General features: G+C 44.1%; 1 protein-coding gene across 4 annotated transcripts in view; it reads right to left on the bottom strand.

Annotated features, from left to right (window-relative positions):
* The window catches only part of LOC121269648 (probable cation-transporting ATPase 13A4), a 130,692-nt gene that overhangs the window by 16,227 nt on the left and 92,940 nt on the right, over window positions 1–21,525 (bottom strand). For all 4 annotated transcript variants that reach the window (XM_041174422.1, XM_041174413.1, XM_041174431.1 and 1 more), the window contains 3 exons: window positions 10,580–10,676; window positions 9,096–9,168; window positions 6,211–6,385 (listed from right to left, as the gene is read on the bottom strand). In XM_041174422.1, coding sequence (XP_041030356.1) covers window positions 6,211–6,385; window positions 9,096–9,168; window positions 10,580–10,676 — 345 coding nt within the window. The remainder of the gene's footprint in view (window positions 1–6,210; window positions 6,386–9,095; window positions 9,169–10,579; window positions 10,677–21,525) is intronic.

Raw genomic sequence — 21,525 nt, 5'->3', positions numbered from 1 at the left:
AAGTGAGAACAATTTATTAATTTAACAAAACCTTCATGAAGCCTCACCGCCTGTGGATGAGGTTTCTTGAGAAATGCGAAGGCCGCTTGTGCTCTTTTGCTGCCCGCCAACCTTAAGGTTGTACGGGCAGTCCTGACAATTAACTAAAGTGGTTTATAAATGGCCTTAAGAGGCCTTTGACAGTTCGGCGGCCACGCAGCCGCCTCCGATGCACACCCACACGCTGACGAGAAAATTCTGGCCCACGTCTTTTATAATAGACTCTAGCATTTTCCCCACTACTGATGTGAGGCTAATTGGCCTGTAATTTTCTGTTTTTTCTCTCCCTCCTTTTTTTAGTGGGTTTACGTTTGCCACCCTCCAATCTGTAGGACTGCTCCAGAATCTATAGAATTTTGGATGATGACCACCAATGCATCCAATATTTCCAGGGCCACTTCCTTTAGTACTCTGGGATGTAGATTATCAGGTCCTGGGGATTTTTCAGCCTTTAACCCCATTAATTTCTTTAATACCATTTTTTTTACTAATACTGATTTTCTTCAATTCCTCCCTCTCACTACACCCATGGTTCCCAAATTTTCTGAGAAAGCATTTGTGTCCTCTTTTGTGAAGACAGAACCAAAATATGTGTTCAATTCTTCTGCCATTTCTTTGTTCCCCATTATAATTTCCCCTGTTTCTGACTGTAAGGGACCTATGGTTTAACATGGTTTAACAAAGAGCTCCTGATTTGGTTACAAGTCTCTGTTTTGTTGTCTCTATCAGGAGTGGGAAAGGGATGACTGATAGATGGCCGTGAAGTCAGTTAATAGTCTTCTCTTGGCCTGTATACATAACCAACTAGGAAAATCAACCACACTCTCACATCCCAAAAGATAGCCTTCAAAAATTATTTCAGGCTGAAGTAAAAAAATGTAGCAGAAAGGGGGACATGAGGAAGAACTTTTTTACGCAGAGGGTAGTGGGTGTCTGGAATTCCTGTGCCTTATCTTTATAACCTTGCACATTCTCACTTTTCAGATAGACATCCAATTCTTTTTTGAATACCCTGATCAACCCTACCTCCACCACCCTCTCAAGAAGCTTGTTCTAGACTCCAACTGCCCTCTGAGCGAAAAAAAAATTATTTTGAATCTATGCCCTCTGGTTCTTGCTATTCCCTTGAGAGGAAAAGTTTCTTACTATTTACCCTCTCCATACCACTCAGGATCTTAAGTCTCCTCTCGGCCTTCTTTTCTCTAAGGGTAGAATTTTCTGCCTCCCGGGCGGGTGGGCCCAACCCGATCTCCGGTGGGCGGGGAGCCGATCCCCGCCGGAGAAGTGGGCCCCGCCGCTATTTTACGTGGGCGGGCCAATTAAGGCCCACCCAGCATGACGTCCGCCGGGAAGTGCTATGCACTCCCTGTGCAGGCGGGGGGGATTCCCCAAAAGTGAGAGTGCGCTCTTTCGTGCATGCGCAAGACAAAGCTCACATCTTCCTGAGGCTAAGTGATGCCTGAGGGAGACCGCTGATAGCTTTAAAAACGTTAAAATAGAAAAAAAATATCCTTAACATGTCCCCCTCATGTGACAATGTCACATGAGATGGGACATGTTCATAAATTACAGTAAAACTTTATTACACTTTTAAAATCCCTAAGTGAAACCTCATCCCGCCAGTGGATGAGGTTTCATATTTTTTCTAATTCCCGCCGGGGCTCCTGGCCTGCCCACCAACCTTAGGGTTGGACAGGCAAGTCCTTTAATTGTTTCAATGATCCTGTCAATGGCCTCAATTGGCCATTGACAGGTTGGCAGATGCACAGCTGATTTTGCTGTGCCCCCACCTTCCTGAAGATTTAAATAGGGCGGGATGAAGTTGGGGGTCCCTCCCGACGTCATCCTGCATCATTTTATGTGTCGGCAACTGGGCCCACCCCCTGCTCGCCGACGGCAAAATTCAGTCCTAAGGAAAACATTCCAAACCTCTCCAATCTATCCTTATAGCTACAGTTCTTTATCCCGGGAATTGGTCTTGTGAATCACCTCTGTACTCTCTCCAATGTCTTCACATCCTTCCTCAATTATGGCGCCCAGAACTGGACACAGTACTCCAGATGAGGCCTAACTAGTGTCTTGTACAAGTTCAACATGACCTCCTTACTCTTGTTCTCAATGCGCCTATTAATAAAGCCCAAGATACCATCTGCTTTATTAATTGCTCTGTCAACATGCCCTGCCATTTTCAATGAATTATGTACATATGTGCTGAGGTCACTCTGTTCCTGCACCCCCTTTAGAGTTTCTCCATTTATTTTATACTGTCTCTCCATAATCTTCCTGCCAAAATGAATCACCTCACAACATGTAACCATCGTTGGTTCTGTAAGCTTAGAGTTAAGTCTTGTAATCAGTTTTTGCAGCAATGTAGTTCTTGTGACTTCTATTCCTTATGAACATGTCATGTATTATGCTGTAATTTTGAGTGTATCTTGCTACCTTAACTTAAACACACCCATCATCTTTATGCATTGATTTTACATGTATTTTAAACAAACTTTATGTAATTTCTGGAACTTTCTAATTTCTGGAAGTCTGTATTCTTTTACTATTTTTAATTAACTTGCACCAAGCACAGGCGGATACCAGAAAAAACATACAATAGTGAAGCTGTTCTCAGACCAAAACATATTGATAAGCACCTTCCACAATGCAAGTTCTACAGGATATACATTATTGATATCTATACATCAATCGGACATTTGCAACAATGAGCCTAAATGTTAATCATTAGAGCTAGACATCACACGCTCTCTTATCTCAAATAAACTGACACTAAAACTACCTTAAGGCCCATGTTATCTCACTATAAAATCATGGGGCAGAATTTTGCCCTTGGTGCGCGGCGTCGGTCGGGAAGCTGACCACCACCCGCGATTGGCAGCGCATCGCGATTTTACGTGAGCGGGCCAATTAAGGTCTGCGCAGCGTGATACGTGAGCGGCAGTGCTGAGCGCTTCCTGTGTGGGTGGCGGGAGGAAGGCGAGCGGGCCTAGTATGCAATTTGCAAATGTGTGTGAAAGCGCTGAATAATCTTACTGAGGCACAGAGCTGCCTCAGGGAGATGATGAATATATTGAAAAAATTAATAAACAGAATGAAACATGTCCCCTCATGTGACTCTGTCACACGAGCAGGGACATATTTGTAATTAAAAATTAAAGTTTTTATTTCATTTGGATTTGATTTTGGAAACCTAGGTTGAACGGGCAGTGAAAAATTCAGCATAATTGTTAACTTAATGGCCTCAATAGGCCTTTTAATTGTCAGCGGTCGCGCTGCCGGCTCCGGCATGCACCTGCCGAATGAGCTATTGTGAGAGTGCACGTTGACGTCAGCACACTCAGCCTATGTCAACGTGCTTTATTTCATGCTCGGGCGTGTCGGGCATGCATCCGCACACCGAGCGAAAAATTCTGCCCATAAAAATTAATGAAATAACAGAAAAAGTTATAATGACGGGGATGGCCCCTAAGTAAATGACACGTTAGAAGCCCAGTCAGGAGACAACATGAAATGACATCAATAGATGACCGTCACCCTCGAGAAACCAATCAGAAATTGATCATGTACCACCTAAATCAATCAGGGACTGACCATGTGCTGCCTGAGCCAATCAGAATTCAAAAACATGATTGATCATGCACGTGGATTGTGATTTAGAAAGAGTTAAAAAGCACCAGCCTTCAGCTACCCCTGTGTGCTGCATTTGAAACTGAAGACAAGTGACTGCTTTCCAGGTGAGAGCAGAAGACCACAGAAATGAACAAGAGAGAGAGAAAGAGAGAGAAGACCATGTGCCGCCTTGCGCCCTAGGTTGAATCGGGAAGAAAGAACCAAGTCGAGCCAGTAAATAAACATTTCCTGAGTTACATCGCTAGATTGTCTCCTGTTGCCTGAATGGTTAAAGTCGCAAAAGGACAAATTAATATTGAGTGAGTGCAGACCGACAGATCTGGAGGTTTAACACCCCCAAAAACTTACAATCGTCCACTGCTTTCTGGGAAAGAGAATTCCACAGACTAACGACCCTCTAAGAGAAAAAGAAATCACCCCCATATCCTCCTGGTATCCATCCTTCCAAGTCCCCTCAGGATCTTATTTGTTTCAATAAGATCACTTCTCATTCTTCTGAACTCAAATAGGCCCAAACTGTTCAACCTTTCCTCAAGGTAAGCCCTTCCTCCCAGGAATGAGTCGAGTGAACCATCTCTGAACTGCTTCTAATACAATTATATCCTTTTTTAAATAAGGAGACCAAAACTGTACACAGTACTCTAGGTATGGCTTCACCAAGGCCCACCAAGGTGCAGTAAAACTTCCCTACTTTTATGGTCCATCCCCTTGCGATAAAGGACAACTTTCCATTTGCTTTCCTAATCACTTGCTGCACCTGAATACTAGCCTTTTGTGATTCATCTGTCAGGACACCCAGATCCCTATGTACCACAAGTTCTGCAAACTCTTTCCACTTAAATAGTATACTGCTTTTCTATTCTTCCTGCCAAAAGTGGACAGATTCACATTTTCCCACATTATACTTCATGTCAATTTTGCCCGCTCATTTAACCTATCTATATCCTTTGTTTACTCTTTACCTCCTCTTGACAACTTACTTTCCAACCTATCTTGGTGTCATTGGCAAATTTAACAACCATAATTCGGTCCCTTCATCCCATTGTTATAGATTATAAATAGTTGAATCCCCAGCACTGATCCCAATGGGACTCCACTAGTTTCAGCTTGCCAATCAAAAAAGACCTATTTAACCCTACTCTCTGCTTCCTGTTGGCTAACCAATCATTTATTCATGCTAATATATTACCCCTACACCATGAGCTCTTATTTTGGAAATCCAAGTAAACCACAAATAAAGTTCCCTTTGTCCACCCTGCTTGTTACTTCCTCAAAGAATGCTAATAAATTAGTTAAACACAATTCCCCTTTCACAAAACCATGTTGATTCTGCCAGATCTCATTATGATTTTCTAAGTCTCCTTCTATAACTTCTTTAATAATGGATTCTAGCAATTTCCCTATGACCGATATAATATAAAAGCAAAATACTGTGGATGCTGGAAATCTGAAATAAAAACAGAAAATGCTGGAAAAACTCAGCATCTGTGGAGAGAGAAACAGAGTTAATGTTTCAAGTCTGTATGACTCTCCAGAGCTCTGAAGAAGGGTCATACGGACTCGAAACGTTAACTCTGTTTCTCTCTCCACAGATGCTGCCAGACCGGCTGAGTTTTTCCAGCATTTTCTATTTTTATCCCTATGACCAACATTCAGCTAACTGGCTTATAGTTTCCTGCTTTCTGTCTCTCTCTTGAATAAAGGTGCCATTTTCCATCCTGCTGGGACCCTTGCAGAATCTAAGGAATTTTGGAAGATTGTAACCAATGTCTCTTACTATCTCTGCAGCCACTTCTAGAAAGATTTTAGGATGCAGGCCATCAGATCCTGGGGATGTCAGCCTTTAGGTTTCATGGTTTTCCCAGCACCTTTTCCCTGTTGATGGTGGTTGTTTTAAATTCCTCCCTTCCTTTCACCTCTTGATTTTCACATATATTTAGGAAGTTTTCTAGGTCTTCTACAATAAAGGATGACATTAAGTACCTGTTTAACACTTCCGCCATTTCTTTGTTTTCCATTATTAATTCCCCAGGCTCATTCGCTAGAGGACCAACACTTATTTTATTTACTCTTATGTTTTGCCACTGTATCTCTACTGTCCTATCTTTAACCTAGTTTCCCAGATCACTTTAGCCTACTCTGCATTCATACCCACGTAATTACATTTTATTTAGGTTTGAAACACTCTGAGACCCACACATCTCACCTTCAAACTGAAGATGAAATTCTATCATGCTATGATTGCTGTTGGCTACATTGTTCCTTTACTATGAGGTTATTGATTAATTGTGTCTCATTGCACATTACCAGATCTACAATTAGTCTGCTAGTTGAAGCAAATAACATAAATGCAGTAAAGGGGTAGCTAAATCAGCACTAGATGGAGAAAGGAATAGAAGGATATAAGCTTAGATGAAGGAGGCTTGGAGGAGACATTTGTGGAGCATAAAAACCAACATGGAACTGTTGGGCTAGATAGCCTGTTTCTATGGTGCAAATACTTGAATAACATAAGATGTTAATGCTTCATACCTGTATATATCTGTTTGTGTGTACCAAGGTTGTTGCTGAACCATTATGAATCCAAACACATGTAAAACCAGGCTAAGGATAACATTGAGAATAACTGACAGCAGCAAAGGTGGAGATATAAGTTGGCCAGGGGGTCGATTCGGGTCCAACTGTGGATGTGCATGATTAAAGCTCACTGAAATACAAATAAAGATTTGAATTAGCTCCCATCAGCTCATTTACACAAATATCTTGGATCTGATGATCTCTTCCAAATATTCTTAAATATTTAATGAAAAATGATATACCATCACCTTAACAACATTAACGAACTCTAGTTGGCAGAGTGGTTCTTATAAAGAATAACATGTACAAGATTGAATCACAAGACTGCAACATATTCAAAAAGTCTCAACAATTTTAAACTGGCAGAACAAAGAATCTTGATTATACTATTGAATATATATTTTCTGACTCACAGCACAAATAAACCAAATTTGAAATTTTGTGAATTTTCCAGTTGAAACATATTCCACTATCACTCCCAAATTGGGGCAAGCCTCCAGTTTAGCGGTAGCATTCCCACTTCTGAATTTGAATGTGTAGAGTTCAAACTCTAGTCCAGACAATTCGGGTGTTTCTGATTTCTTGGTTGACATCCAGTAGGATACTCACTAGGTGTAAGTGACCCCCTCATCCCTCATTGTAAGGAAGCCCAAAAACTTGCTCACTGTATCAGACTAATTACCCTTTTGGTTGGTATAATGATAGTTATGATTGTGGAAGGAGTATTCATGTTAATCGCTATTAGACTTTTAATCTACTACTTGACATTATCCTCCAAAGGGAGAATTGGAAGATGAGAAACAACAACTGACAGATTCCCTACTACTGATCATTAATTTCGTAGTTGCCCAGTTTTACTTTGAACCTTTGCATCTACTCCTACTCTGGCCTACTCCTGTTCCTAATTCTTGCGTCCGTATGTATTCTGTATAATAATTGGATCGCACTGGTTAATGGGAAGAATAAAGATTTCTGAAAAAAAAAGGAAAATGGGGTAGTCAAAGTGCTCATTGACTTTCAACCCCTGGCAGTCTGGGAGTTGAATTTCTCCCCCTTTGACTCCAGTGAGAGAAGTGAGCTCCCTGGAATATAAAGAGAAAAGCCACGAAGAGAGAAAGACCAGCAGTACTTTTTCATGAATTGCACCACTAGTTTTCCAGTAAGACTGACCAACACTGAGAGAATTCACAGAGTTGCTTCAAGTCTTTATAGCCCCAGCAACCCAACCACATAGGACATTGTGGTGCAAGAATTGACTAAAAAATTAGTGTTCATTAGATGCTTGGGATCAGGATAAATTACACAGAGTTAAAATAAATTCCTTTTAAGATTTTACATCACCATGCTATGTTATCACTAAAACCCCTGAGGAATTAAGGTAAGTCTGCATAGAATACCAATTACGTGAACAAGTTGCTCCCCCAAAAATCTGCTGCATGAGCAAAATTGGGTAACACTTCAAAATATAGAGCCGAATCTTAGCTATGTCAGGTGGGCTGGTCGGGAGCGAGTGGGCGCGGAGCTGGTCGCTGCCTGAGATTGGCTGCCAGTTTAAAGGCCCGCCCAGGGTAATATGTATTCGGTAGCATTCAGCGCTACCTGTGCGGGTGGGGGGAAGGAGGGAGAGTCAAGGCCTGCGCTCTTTCACGCATGCGCACAAAGAGTGCAGCAATCTCCCTGAGGCATGGAGCTGCCTCAGGGAGATTAAGTAGATAATAGAAGTTTTCAAATAATGAAGTAAAAAATTATTTAAACATGCCCCCTCATGTGACAGTGTCACATGAGCTGGGACATGTTTGTTAAGTCAAGAAAATTTATTTAATTATTTTATACAAGCTTCAGGAAACCTTATTCCGCCCGTGGATGAGCTTTCCTGAAAAACACGAAGGCCGCTTGGTCTCTCCGCCTGCCCGCCAACCTTAAGGTTGTTAACAACTTTAATTGCTTTCTCAATGGCCTTAACAGGCTGTTGACAGTTCGGTGGGTGCATAGCCGCCTCTGGCGCGCGCTCGCCGAGCGAAATACCGAAATGACACGCGATGATGTCGGGACGCACGCCCGACATCATTGCGCATCACTTTCTGCGTCGGTGTGTTGGGCCCGACCCCGCATGCCGAATGTTATGTTTTGCCCATAATCTTTTAAAAAGAGAATTGTTTTAAAAATATTCCATTGATATGTTTAAGATGGCAACTTGGTAAAGTTTGTATGCTAGAGCTGAAAATGGGTTTACCACAAAAAAGAAGCATTTTAGATCAGTGTCAATCCACTACCCGTGAGCAACTTGAATTTAAATGGCTGAACATGGCTTTTTAAAAAAAACTACAAAAACTATCCCCTAGTGAGAATCTTGTATAGTTGTCAAACCCTTAGTAAATTTAAAAAAAAACAATTTTGTTCAAAATCATTCATAATGCACTTAGTTATTTTCTGCCCAAAAGATTCAGCTTAATGTTTTTAGAGCCTCCTTGATGCCAGCAAACAACACAATTATGAAACTCCCAATGGTGATTAATTTTCACTCTGAAACCAATTTTGTGGCCAGGTCCTGCTTCTAGGATGAATGTTTTTGAAACTAGTGCAATGAAAAAATTGTTAAGACTTGATTTGTGATGAAGGCAATTTGTATTAAAAATTCTGTAAGCTTTTGCGTCAGGTACACCAAAATCAAGGAAATTGCACAAAAAAAACCAGCACAATAAGAAACTCCAGGCCATAATGTTTTAGTTATAAGTTGTTTACTCAGCTGCTCCAGAATAGAAATACAAATTATGCCAAAACCCAAAAGCCATTGACATCAGCTAAATGATTCACTGAAACACAGCAGTACGAATACTTACTTGTGATACCAATAAATGTTGTAATAGCCAGATCCTCAAACAAAAATTGATAATTCCCGAAAGTATTTGCTTCCTAAATTGAAAATATAATTTTATGTTAATACATTAAATATACGTAACTTGCAAATTCATAGTTAATGTTAGAATAGTGTCTGCAGACTCTGCAGTTGCTAAGATTGTTGCCAGTGTGGGGACAGAAAGTAGGCTACACAATACAGAAGTAAGAGTAACATAAAATACCTTTCTCCACCATATTAGCATGCAGATCACAGCTTTCCTTTCAACTGACAAAATAATGCCTCAATTTGATTGAAACTTTTATATATGCTACTTTATAAAATAGCTGGGGTTGTGAAATTGCAAAGGATCAGTATGGGTTCCCTGACAGTCTAACTGATACATCATGTTGTGCAAACTTTGTATACTGCATGGACCTTTGGTTCAATTCTTCAGATCTGCTTAGTTAACAGATTTCAGCTGGAATGGCCAGTCTAGTAAGCCTCAGTATTCTTGGTTGGAGAGGGAAAAGTCTGCCAATGCTTCAATTCCTGACTGCTATCCAACCACCCCTACTAGAAAATATATATATGTGGATATCAGGTAAGGACAGAATTGAATTTTGCTTTGACTGATTTTGACTAAATTTGAACCTGTTCAGATTTAATCTCTGGACTCGTACATAAAGACTGGGAAATTGGGCACGATTACACAGACTGACAACGTCCAATGGGAACCATAAAATGATCTAACATCTTCAAAGGCAGAAAGAAATAAAGTTGAAGGAAATAGATAACAAAGTGATTTTTGAAAATGTATCAAACTTGGTTTGTGAAATGAATGCATTTTGATAAAGAGATTCCTGATAAATAATACACTTTAGAATTTTAACATAAATCAAAGTCAATGTAATATAGCTTTAAATAAGTGGATTCAGACTTTCTTGGTTTAAATGTATTTTTTAGTAGCTACCATTATACTGGTGAATTCATGGTGAGTTTTAGAGCAGGATTCGGAACAATCTGATGAACGGTGATCTCAACATGAAATGTTGGCCAGGATTTTACAGTCCCGCGGGTGGCATGTCTCCCCCTAGCGGATGCGGGGAGCCATTTAAACCTCCATTCAGTTTGGTAGGGCCGCAATATCCCGCCGGGTGGGAGGGGCCATAAAATCCTGGTTGTTAACTCTGTTTCCTTCTGCATGGGTGCAGCCTGACATGCTGAGTATTTCCAACATTCTCTGTTTTCATTTCAGATTTCCGGCATCTGCAGTATTTTGCTGTTGTTTCAGAAAAATAAATTGGTGTTTTTTTTTAAATTCCAGTCGTTCAAATCTGAACGGATTTGAAGTACTTTATAAATGGCGCTCTAAATTTTAACCAAGGTCTTTTGAATCCACACGCATACATATAAAATTTGGCTGAGTGATCTAAAATGTGAACATTTTCCAGTTCAAGAAAAGTAAATTTGAAAAATTACTCATACCCAGTACAGACACAAAACCCCAACATACTGGATCAAGCTGTAGAGAGCCATATACTTAAATATGCAAAATGAGGAGACCAGTGCTGCCCTTCCCTCCCTGTTGGGATAAAAACAATATAAAGACATGTATCACTAAGCTGTCAGTAAAAACATTATACACGTCTAATGCTTTTCATTCCCAAACCTGCCTGCCTAAACTGAACCCATCCCCTTTACCAGGGATAGTCAGTGATTATATGATTACACCATTCTGCATGTAATATTACTGAACGACATAAGGTGCTCATTGTGCAAGTTCTATGACATGTAATTTCCACTGTATTGTAGCCCAAGAAGGCATGTAAACAGTGCTGAATTCAACATAAACACTCTACATTTAATAGTTTGAAATTGGGTAACCTTGGTTGAAAAATTAGCCATTTCGACGTGAGACTTTTCCTCAATATTTAAAAAAATCACTCTGGAATGTATTTTTAAGGCAGAGTGATGAATAATGCATGAATATGCAAGGAAGACAGCATTGTAGGGCTAGATCCTGGATTAATGTTTCAAGGTATGTTATACTGTTTGGATCAAATGCAAGAATGACAAATACAGGCAGAATTTTGAGCTCAGTGGGCAGTCATGGTCAGCCTACCCATGAAAGACCCCCTACTGTGATTTCATGCTGGCGGGCCAATTAAAGTCCATCCAGCATGAAACGCGGCTTCTCACTGGTTGGAAAGAGCCGAGCAGGGGTGGGGCCCTGTTGGCCGCTGGGTCTAATGGCGACCCAGCGGCCGGTTTAAAAATGGCCCGGGCAGCCCCTGGAAGGCTGCCAGCGAAGAAGACACCTTCTGTGTTGCCAACAGGAAATTATGGCTTCCAGTGTGGCTGCAGATGCCAGGTGGAAGGGCAGGTTGGGTGGGCCCTCGGCTCCCTGATATTCCGATGAGTACCTCGCAGTCCTCCTGAAGGAGGTGGCTGCCACGAGGGACACTCTTGTCCCCAGGGATGGAAGGAGGAGGCCACTGCCTTACAAAAAGAGCTTGGGAGGAGGTTGCAGTGTTGGTGAGCAGCCATGATGTTGTGTGGCGCACCTGGGTCCAGTGCCGCAAGGGGTTTAATGACCTGCTGCGCTCAAGAGTGAGTATCGTGTTGACATGGATCAGTGTGTTGAAGTGTTAAGGTCTGGCCATTGCCACCTTCTCTCCCCCCCCACCCCCACCCCCCCTCCCCCGCTAGGTGGAGCAGGGATGTTAGAGCCTACATGCCAATGGTCAATCACACCACAGCTGGCTAAGGGGGGTGAGCCCTGGCTGTTTAGACTGAGTGCCTTGCGGCTCAAAAGCCACGACTCAGATGTGCCCTGCAAGGTGCTCCTCAGGTGGGGTTGGCCAGACTGCAATGGCGCTGCAGGTACAGAGTGTGGACTAATCCATGCTCCTCTGTCCTTTCAGGAGAAGACGGCCCTTAACAACATTGAAAGGTCGCAGATTGGTGGAGGCCCTAAAACCTCCTAATCCTCATGAGCTACGAGCAGGATGCCTTGGAGATGGTCAACTGGTCATGGAGAGGCTGGGATGTCAGACGAAGGCAAAAGTGCAATGCGCAGAGGTAAGAGTTTCGGATGGTGCAAACATTCTTGTGCAGTCTCATCATTGATGGGAGCTCAAAACTGGATTCCCCATTGACCATTGAAAGATGATAGCAACATGATGCAGTTCCCCATGGTCTCACCAAGGTGTCTGGCAAGCAGAGTGACAGTGTGATGACTTAAACTAATGACATGTCATTGTTCTCCCTTAGATTCGCCACCGTGCGCCCAATTGCAGGACTCCAAAGAGCCACCCCTGATGCCAGAGGACTGCCAGGCTCCAGATGCAATTGTGTCACACCTGCTATCTGAACCAGGCACCAGTGCAGATCTCAGCATCTTGGTGGGCATTAGATCGGCAGCTAGTATGTCAGTACGCAGTGGTGAGGGCACTTCACACTCGCTTGAGGTACAGGCGGCGACAGAGAGTGCCTAGGGTGCCGGCAGTCGGAGGACCGTTGGAGACCAGGACGATGCTGAGTCGAAGGCAGAAGACGAGCCTCTGGAGTCACCCATTAGGTGGCAGAAGCTGGATGTCCAGCGGGATGTGTGGGAGGATCTGGTGGAGATCCATGAGGGTATGTGTGCCATTGTTTCTGTTGTGGAGGAGTCCATGCAGAGCATGAGCACTGCATTGACCCTCATGGCTGAGCACACTGCTTCCTCCATTGAGAGTGTGGTGACTCTCATGGAGAGGCAACTCCAGGGACAGGATCAGGGGTTCCTGGGGTTGCGCTTGGACCTGCAAGTCCTCACACAGGCACTGACCTCAGCTGGGAGATGGATGAGGCACCCAGTATCCTAGCTAGGTGCCTGTTTATCAGTAGCGAGCAGGGAGGTCCAGAGCGACCTCACATTGGCTCATGAGTTGCCTGTCATCTCTTCAGGCTCCTCTCAGGGCACTCTGGATGACGGCAGCAGCTCCTTTGCCCCTCTGCCAGTGACCATGGCGTCTGATGAGGCTGCAGTGGGGAGATGCCAGCTGTGGCACTGGCCGCTCCCTCCCAGGTGGGGCCAGCACAGGCTCCACTGGCCAGAGGACTGCCAAGATCATCAAGGCCAATGGGACAGTAGAGTCAGCAGGCTGCCTCCAATGCCGCTGCCAGCAAGGGGGAACACCAAGACGCAGCACTCGCAAACGTAAGTTAAAAGCACCATGAGCACAAGAGGGACTGATAACAGATGATTTTCTGTTGTGTAATATTTTGTTTATGTGTACTGGTTTGGGTTGAAGATCAGAGAAGGTTCTGTTATTTGTTTGGACTGTCAAAATGAGCTAAATTTTCTTTTGCCATAATGGCCTGAGTATGCTTCACGTTTTTTATGTAATGTGGTGCAGGGTATGCCAGTATGTAATGCTGGACGTGGGTGGCTATAAACCTCATTGCACAGGCACTGAGTGGACTTTGGGGTCAAAGGAAAGGGCCATTTCAGACATCTGGATTGGAGGTGGCAGCCCTGGCATGAGATGGTAGCACTTATTTGGTAGCCTAGCTGAAGGAGCATTGGATCAAGACATCCCTGGTGTCCCTGCCTCTCTGGAGGTTACCGAGGTCTGCCCTCAGTGTTCTCCTCACCATGCTCCTCTTTGGACTCACTACTGGATTCATCATCTGTGGTCTGTGGAGCCGCGTCAAGATCCTCTTCCTCCAGTGGGTCCCCTTGCCAGTGCCAGATTGTGGAGAGCATTGCATGCGACAATGATCAGTGACACCCGCTCTGGAGTTATTGTAGTGCTCCCATGAGCGGTCCAGGCATCAGAAGCGAATCTTCAGAAGACCTATGGTTCTCTCTATCACCGCCCTTGTGGAGACATGGCCCCTGTTATATTGCTGTACTGCCTCTGTTCTTGGGTGGTGGAGAGGCGTCGTAAGCCACCTTTTCAAGGGTAGCCCTTGTCATCCAGCATCCATCCATCCAGTCGGGCTGGAGCACTGAAGAGCCTTGGCACCTGGGATGTATGTGTCGTGGGAGCTACCAGGGTACTGTGCACAGATTTGCAGAATATGCATCCAGTGGTCACACGCTATCTGCAAATTGTTGGCTGGCTGTCTGCCCGTTTTGCCCGTGTGATGAGTGTGAAATTGCATGGACAATGTAAAATCGGTGTCAGTTGCCTTTTTAGTGGCCTTAACTGGCCTCTTAATTAATGGTGGGCATGGCTCCAACTCCCGCTTGTGCCCATCGACCAAAATATCACGCAAGCAATCGATGACATTAGGATGCTCACCCGATGTCATCACGCGCTATTTTACGTTCGTGCGGGTCAGGCACGCACCCGCCCGCTCAGTGAAAATTCCTGCCCACAATGTTTAAGGAGCTATTTATGTACCATATTTAAAATCAGTAGAATTTTAAGCCTAGAAATTATTTCTGGCATAAAGGCTGAAACCTGGCATAATTCAAGGAAATGTGATGGTAAAATTGAGAAATGTCAGATGTTAGAATCGTATCTCTCCTGCCTGAATTTTTCTTTTACAAAATGGAAGGATATGGTAGGATCTGGACATTTGGATGCTAATTTGGGAATTTTTTAAAAAAGTCATATGTTCACCTTGGAACTGTCAACAAGCAGGCCTCTTCCAAGAAATTACCTGACCCATATGGCACTTGAGTTGTTCATTTGTTTTGAACTGCAAAGTTTTTAATTAATAAAAAACTGAAAGACAAAAGACAATCACATGGCAGAGGCAAACCTTAAGTTTGAACCTGTGGTTTTATTTCATTCTTATTGGGGAACAAGCTGAGGAAGGAAGGCTACCCTGGCTGGGTGCCTCTCTCTATCTTGCCTAAAATTTTGTGTGACTATCAACCTGTAGCCACAGAACCCTCATCTGAGTGTAATTAGTCTGCATTTGGACCTGCAAGCTGAAACCAGTTGGTGAAAACTTCCAGACATCCAACGGGACCAGCAGTCCATCTTCTTATGGGGGGATCTCCAAGTCAATAGTATCGCCAGACTTTATCCATTATTTTTTTAACTGTGTGTGTGTGTGTGTGTGTGTGTGTGTGTGTGTGTGTGTTTAATCATTCTGCATTTGTTGAAAGAAGCCTGGTCAGAGTCTCTTTTCTTCTGGGTACTGGAGGTATAGGTACACAACTGGCCATTTTGGTGAGAAAATTAAACATTTAAATTAATGGTATGGCCTGCGGAGTAGTGGGGCTTGATAATTCACGCACTCCTCCCATCCTGGTCGTAACATAGGTGGCATGTTTACTGAATGGTGTACCACACCCTCCCCACTCCTCATCCCCAACCCCCAACCAATGTCCTCACCATGTAAATAGTTTTAAATGTAGGAATAAGTGCAATTAAGACTATTAATGCTGACATATAACTAGCAATTATCTCAAAGACAGAACATTCCTCAATGGGTGTGCAATGCATTTTTGCTGCCCACACAAACTTGAGTAAGGGAGCAGAATTTAATGCTCTCCTGGAAGCAAGCTGGGAGGTGGGAGAGCAGTATAATGAGGTGGGAAGGGTAGACATCTCTTCACCCTCCTGACTCTCGCTGATTAAGTCCAAAATGGAAGGGTTCAGGATGGTCTTCCTGTCTGAATGCTGATCAGGGCCCTAAGGGAGACCATTGAGGTTTTCTATTCATTGGCATCTAACTACATTTAATTCTCAGATAAAAGCAAAGAAACTGCAGATGCTGGAAACCCAAAACAAAAACAAAAATACCTGTAAAAACCCAGCAGGTCTGACAGCATCTACAGAGAGGAATACAGCCAATGTTTCGAGTCCGAATGATTTTAATTCTCTCTTGCCTGAGACCAACAGGCAGAGCGAGCATGTGGTTTTGCTAGGATTGCAGGATTCTCTATGGGGTGAAGCCCCTCTTCCCTGCCTGCCAGTGTATTTAAAGGTGGGAAGGCACATAAACTAAAGTGGGTGGCCACCCCACTGCCTTCCCACCCACCCCTGACCTGTTCTCCATATTACGGAGCAGGGGTAAGGCATAAGGCATTCTGCTCACCCTTAGGCCTATTGAGGCCATTAAGTGGACAATTAACTGCCACTTAAGGGCCTCGTTCCACCTACACCGCGGTTTTTCGGCATTCAGAGAAGGCGGGCATCCCAGCAGTTTGACAGGAATTGGGGAAGGTACCTCCCTTTATCCTCTATGCCCACTAGGGACAACTCCGGTACCCCCACGTTACACCTTTCTCCATCCCCTCCCCGGCCTCTCAAACACAACCTGCCGACCCCAAGTCCAGTCCTTTGCTGGGGTCTCGCAGCTTTGCCCGCCCAAAATCCCATGATTTGCCTTAAGTCCAATATCCATCTTTACTTCTTCTTTGAGACTTGTTGTAATCCCAGCAGTGGCCACAACCTTCTGACGCAGCTGGATTGGCTGGCAGCTGTCTAGGCCAGGACCTGGGCAGAAATCCCGTTCTCAACTAATTGCTGCCTCAGTGTAATATCATTGCACGAGAGCCAGATTTCACATCAGTGAAGTGCCAACCATCTTTTAGGTTGAGGGTGCAGTAACTCATTCCCCTTTCAAACCACCGTCATGCTGCAGAGTTCTATTGGCTACACGCACATTGCTTTGCAGGTGCTGCTTTTCAACTCTGACCTGTGTCGCTTATCAACTCTGACCTATACCATAACTTCAAGGAATTCTACTCCCTCAAGTTTCAGCCACTGTATGTTTACTGGCAGTGCATCGTGCAGGACAAAGGCCAGTTTCCTGTTGTAGTCATAGTGCCTTTATTTTGTCACAGTCCATCATGCCAGTTCCCTTTGTGCCATCTTGGCAAACTAAAGAGTGACTAGCGGGCAACCAGGTCTATCTGCAGACAGTACAGCTAATGACTTTGGTGCATCACACATGCACAGCGTGCATACAATGACAGCCATGCTGCTATAGGAATTGCCATAAATGCCATAAATAGAGCAGTCTAGTGATGTGTTGAAAAATTGGCCCAGATCTTCCGGATTCCGGGACTTTGGAGACCGTACATATCCCAGAAGATGCGTTACAGGATTCCTCAGAAGTTCCAGGAGTTGCCCAGGAAGTTTGAACTTCTGATGGGCAACTCCTCTGCTCTCCAGATCCCTCGTATAAGTCTCTAAATCTGTGTTAGAGTCAGAGACTTCAGACAGTTCTGATTTACTTATCTGAGTAGTTATCCAGGCAATATTAGACATAAAAATCTTTGTTTAGCTCATTGGAAACTATACAACTATCGCTCCCTCAACCACCACCCACCCCCACCCCAACCACACCTCCCAACCACCCCCCAACACCCCAATTACCCCCTGACTGGCCCGACTAGCCCCCACCACAAAGCTCTCCCCCAACCCTCCGAATCCCTCCTGACCTGACCTAACTAGACCCTGCCACCTGAATCCCCCTGACCTGACTAGCCCCCAACCTGACAATCCATCCAGACCTGACCCAGCTACCCCTTGAACCACCTACTTACCTCACCCAGCTGCAACCCCACCACCTTACCCACCAGCCATCCTACTCGCCTGCCAACCTACGCCCCCACCACACTACACAGCTGCCACTGCCACCCTATTCCCTACCCACCTTCCATCCTACCACCACACCCAGCTCCGCTCTACCCCCTTATCCGCATATTTCACCCAACCTACCCACTTACCTCACCCATCCTGCCTCCTTACTTCCTTACTACATCCAGCCTACTGTTAAGAAATAGAGATAGTTTAAGTAAGTTATATTTGTACTTGTGGGTATTAGGAATGAGATTTAGTTTTAACGTTTAAGTTTGATTTGTATTTCTGTATCTGTGTGTTTAAAAAAAGTTGAGTTTCAGTTCCACTTTAAAAGGTGCCTGCATTCTAATAAGATTTTTATGACTCTTGAAGGGAGTAAAACAAACATAAAGTTAAAAAGAGTTGTGCTCTTGCCTAGCAAACAAGGTTTGGAATGCACTGCCTGGAAGTGTGGTGGAGGCAGGTTCAATTGAGGCATTCAAGAGGGCATTGGATGGTTATTTAAATAGAAACAATGTGCAGGATTACGGGGAAAAGGCGGGAGAGATTGGCACTAATTTCAAATGCACAGAGAGCCAGTGCAGACACGATGGGCCAAATGGTCTCCTTCTATACTGTAACAATTCTATGATTCTGTGATTCAGAAAGGGAGGCTCCACCCAGACACACAGAGACAGAGAAAACTAAAGAAAAGCAGTTTGGGTTCAGATAAAAGCAGTTTGAGTTCAGTTGGAAGCAGTTGCCAGCAAAAGTAGCTGAGGGGCCAGATAGCAAGTATCAAACTGAAGTTGAAGCCAACTGCCAAGTGAGGCTGGGCAGGAGAGGAAACTGCAGAAGCAGGTTCCAGAAACTAAAGAAAAACGTCCCCAAATCCGGGGGAGTGGATTAGAGAAGATCCAAGAGGACAGTCCAGTCAAAGGGCAAATACAGGAATCAGGAAAAAGGTTCTGTTCTGTGGAAGTGAAAGTAAGGAGCAGAGAAGGCAGCTCTAAGCTTAAAGAGGCCCTTACTGCCGTGGCTGTCCGTGAGCAACTAATTTGAATATAGCCCTAATTTACAAATTCACCAACAGTCCCATATCTTGCCTCCTCTCTGCCAATGGCCATCACAGTATCTACTTATCGGCTACAATGCAAAAATAAAATCCATCACAAAATAAGCATTCCAAACCAAATTTATAAATGAAAGCATGTTTTAGCGCATGCAAATAAAAACTAATCACCCTTGTGCATTCCATTAATGCCTATCTTCTGTGTACCCTTGCCTATCTTAGTGTTCTTACTCAGTGCCATCCCCATGGATGTAACATGGCCCAGGAGAACAATCCCCAAGCAGCCCTGACCCTACAAGGCCCAGCTTCAGACTACACCATCTTGGCATGGGCAGCAGCCACTTTAGCTAGCTGGCTGACAGGCAACAGAAAGGGCACTGGAGGAGTTGCAATGGTGAGAGGATAAATGCTGGTAACCTGAGAGAGGACAGCAGCTTTGTGCTCCATACTACTCAATTCAGAGCAGCGCCATATCAATCCTAGCATTTTGCTGGAGGACAGATTGCGGGACTGCTGTGATACCCTGCAAGCCTCTTTGCACATGCACTGTAATCCACAGCCTTAATGAAACCAGCCAGAGCTTGTGTGACTTCAGTCTGAGCTTCCATTGAAGCATCCAGGTGCTGGATAACTGATGTTTATGTTGCAATGGAGGTTGCAACATTGGCCCTCAGATACTACACCATGTTGGGTCCATAAGTGAGCAAACGACGTTGATCAACAACTTCCATGCTGGAAAGGCTGGGCTTCAAACTCGGCACAGGGCTTTGCACAAAGTTATACTGAACTCTTCCATGTTCTCTGAAGTTGACCGCAAGCTTTCTGGCAGGTTTCCAAATGCACCAAGCATTTGACTGTAATAAAAGCAGAAAATGCTGGCAAAACTCAATAGATCTGGCAGCATCTGTGGAGAGAGAAACAGAGTTAACGTTTCAAGTTTGTATGACTACTTCAGAGCACTTAACTGTGCAGGTCCACCAGCATTCTTATGTTGAAGACTTCATCTGGGTTCTCTGCAGTGGAAGCGGTGTTCAACCTTGTCCTTTGGTGAGCTTGCCCTTGAGCCATCATTCTCCCTGCCCTGGCTGTAGCAGACATGTCCTTGTGTCTCATCATATAACAATCCTGCATCTAAATTATCCCCTAAGATACCTGCAGAAACAATATCTGCGCTGCCATCTGCGAGTATGAAATGTGCTGTGTCCTCATCATTTTTCTCTTCCTGGTGTTCTTTCACCAAGTTATGTTGCCTCCATTTGTGTGTCACTTTGTCATTCAAGAGAGAGAGAAAAGTGTGTTAGTGAGTATTGTACATCTGTTTGGGTGATGTCATTGTCATGGTTGACTAGCTGGCAGTGTGTGCAAGTTGTAAGATGTGGGTATGAGGCTTGCAGCAGTGCTGTGAGGATGTGGTGAAGCATATGAATGTTAGGCATGAGTCCTGTTTGAGATTGTTGGTGGATTGGAGGAGTTAATGGGGTAAGTTAATTCAGCATCTGAGTTGGCAAGATATAATATGCGAAGATGCATTAATTGACCTTGACCAAACATGAGGTCGTTATGAACTTCAAATGTTAATACATTCTTGTGGTGCATCTGGGTCCTTAACATTATCTCCATGGCTGCTTGCACTGCCTTTTGACCATTTGTCTGGAGGGCCCTCTGTGTCTCCCTGTTATGGAGCATCATTCCTAATTGCCAAACGAGATTGCAGCCCTTGCTCTCCCAAGTTGTGCTATTCCTCACAGTTTTCTAGTTCAGATACACTTCTTGCACGACTGGCCAGCACCTGCTCCAGTTACAATGCACCTCCCATTTAAGAGGTGCAAGCTATCTTTAAGCAGTACATTAAAGTTATGATTTTGGGCCCCTGTTCATGTGTGCAGCCAGTGAACTGCACGACTGCATAAGAGAAATCAACAACAAAACAGCAACAAGTTGGCTTTCCGCCTGCATTTCAATCAACAGATGAAGGTTATTCATGCAGCCCATTGTTGAATTTCAGATGCTATTCAATTTAACCCACTGCATTTCTCAGCAAGGATTCTTCAATCTGATTGGTTAAGGAGACATGCCATTGCTTGCCCTGATCAGTCTTGGTCTCAGGTCCCCTGTAGAGGGTACCTCTCTGTTTTGGTTCTCCAATTACACTGTGTAAAAACCCACAGAAGTTTGTAGGCATGTTTAAGTACAATGACTACATTACCATTGTCTGCAAAATCTGGGCAGGAAACAATTACAATTTTTTAAAAAATGTATTCATGGGCTTCGCTGACTGGACCAGCATTTATTGCTCATCCTTAGTTGCCCTTGAGAAGGTGGTAGTGAGCTGCCTTTTTCAACAGCTGCAGTCCATGTGGTGTAGTTAAACCCACAGTGCTGTTGGGAAGGGAGTTTCAGGATTTTGACCCAGCGACAGTGAAGGAACAGCAACATATTTTCAAGTCAGGATAATGAGTAGCTTGGAGAGGAGCTTCCAGGTGGTGTTCCCATCTATCTGCTGCCCTTGTCCTTCTAGATAGTAGTGGTCGTGGGTTTGGAAGGTGCTGTCGAAGGAGCCTTGATGGATTCCTGCAATGCATCTTATAGACGATACACGGTGCTGCTATTGTGTGTTATTGGTGGAAGGAATGAATGTTTATGGATGTGATGCCAAACCTGGATGGTGTCGAGCTTCTTGAGTTGGAGCTGCACTCATCTAGGCAAGTGGGGAGTATTCCATCACATTCCTGACTTGTGCCTTGTAGATGGTGGATAGGCTTTGGGGAGTCAGGAAGTGGGTTAATCGTCGCACGATTCCTAGCCTCTGACCTGGTCTTGTAGCCACAGTATTTATATATATA

The sequence above is a fragment of the Carcharodon carcharias genome, chromosome 2, assembly GCF_017639515.1.
Source record: "Carcharodon carcharias isolate sCarCar2 chromosome 2, sCarCar2.pri, whole genome shotgun sequence".
Taxonomy (NCBI): Eukaryota; Metazoa; Chordata; class Chondrichthyes; order Lamniformes; family Lamnidae; genus Carcharodon; species Carcharodon carcharias.
This window is presented reverse-complemented; position numbering and strand designations above follow the sequence as displayed.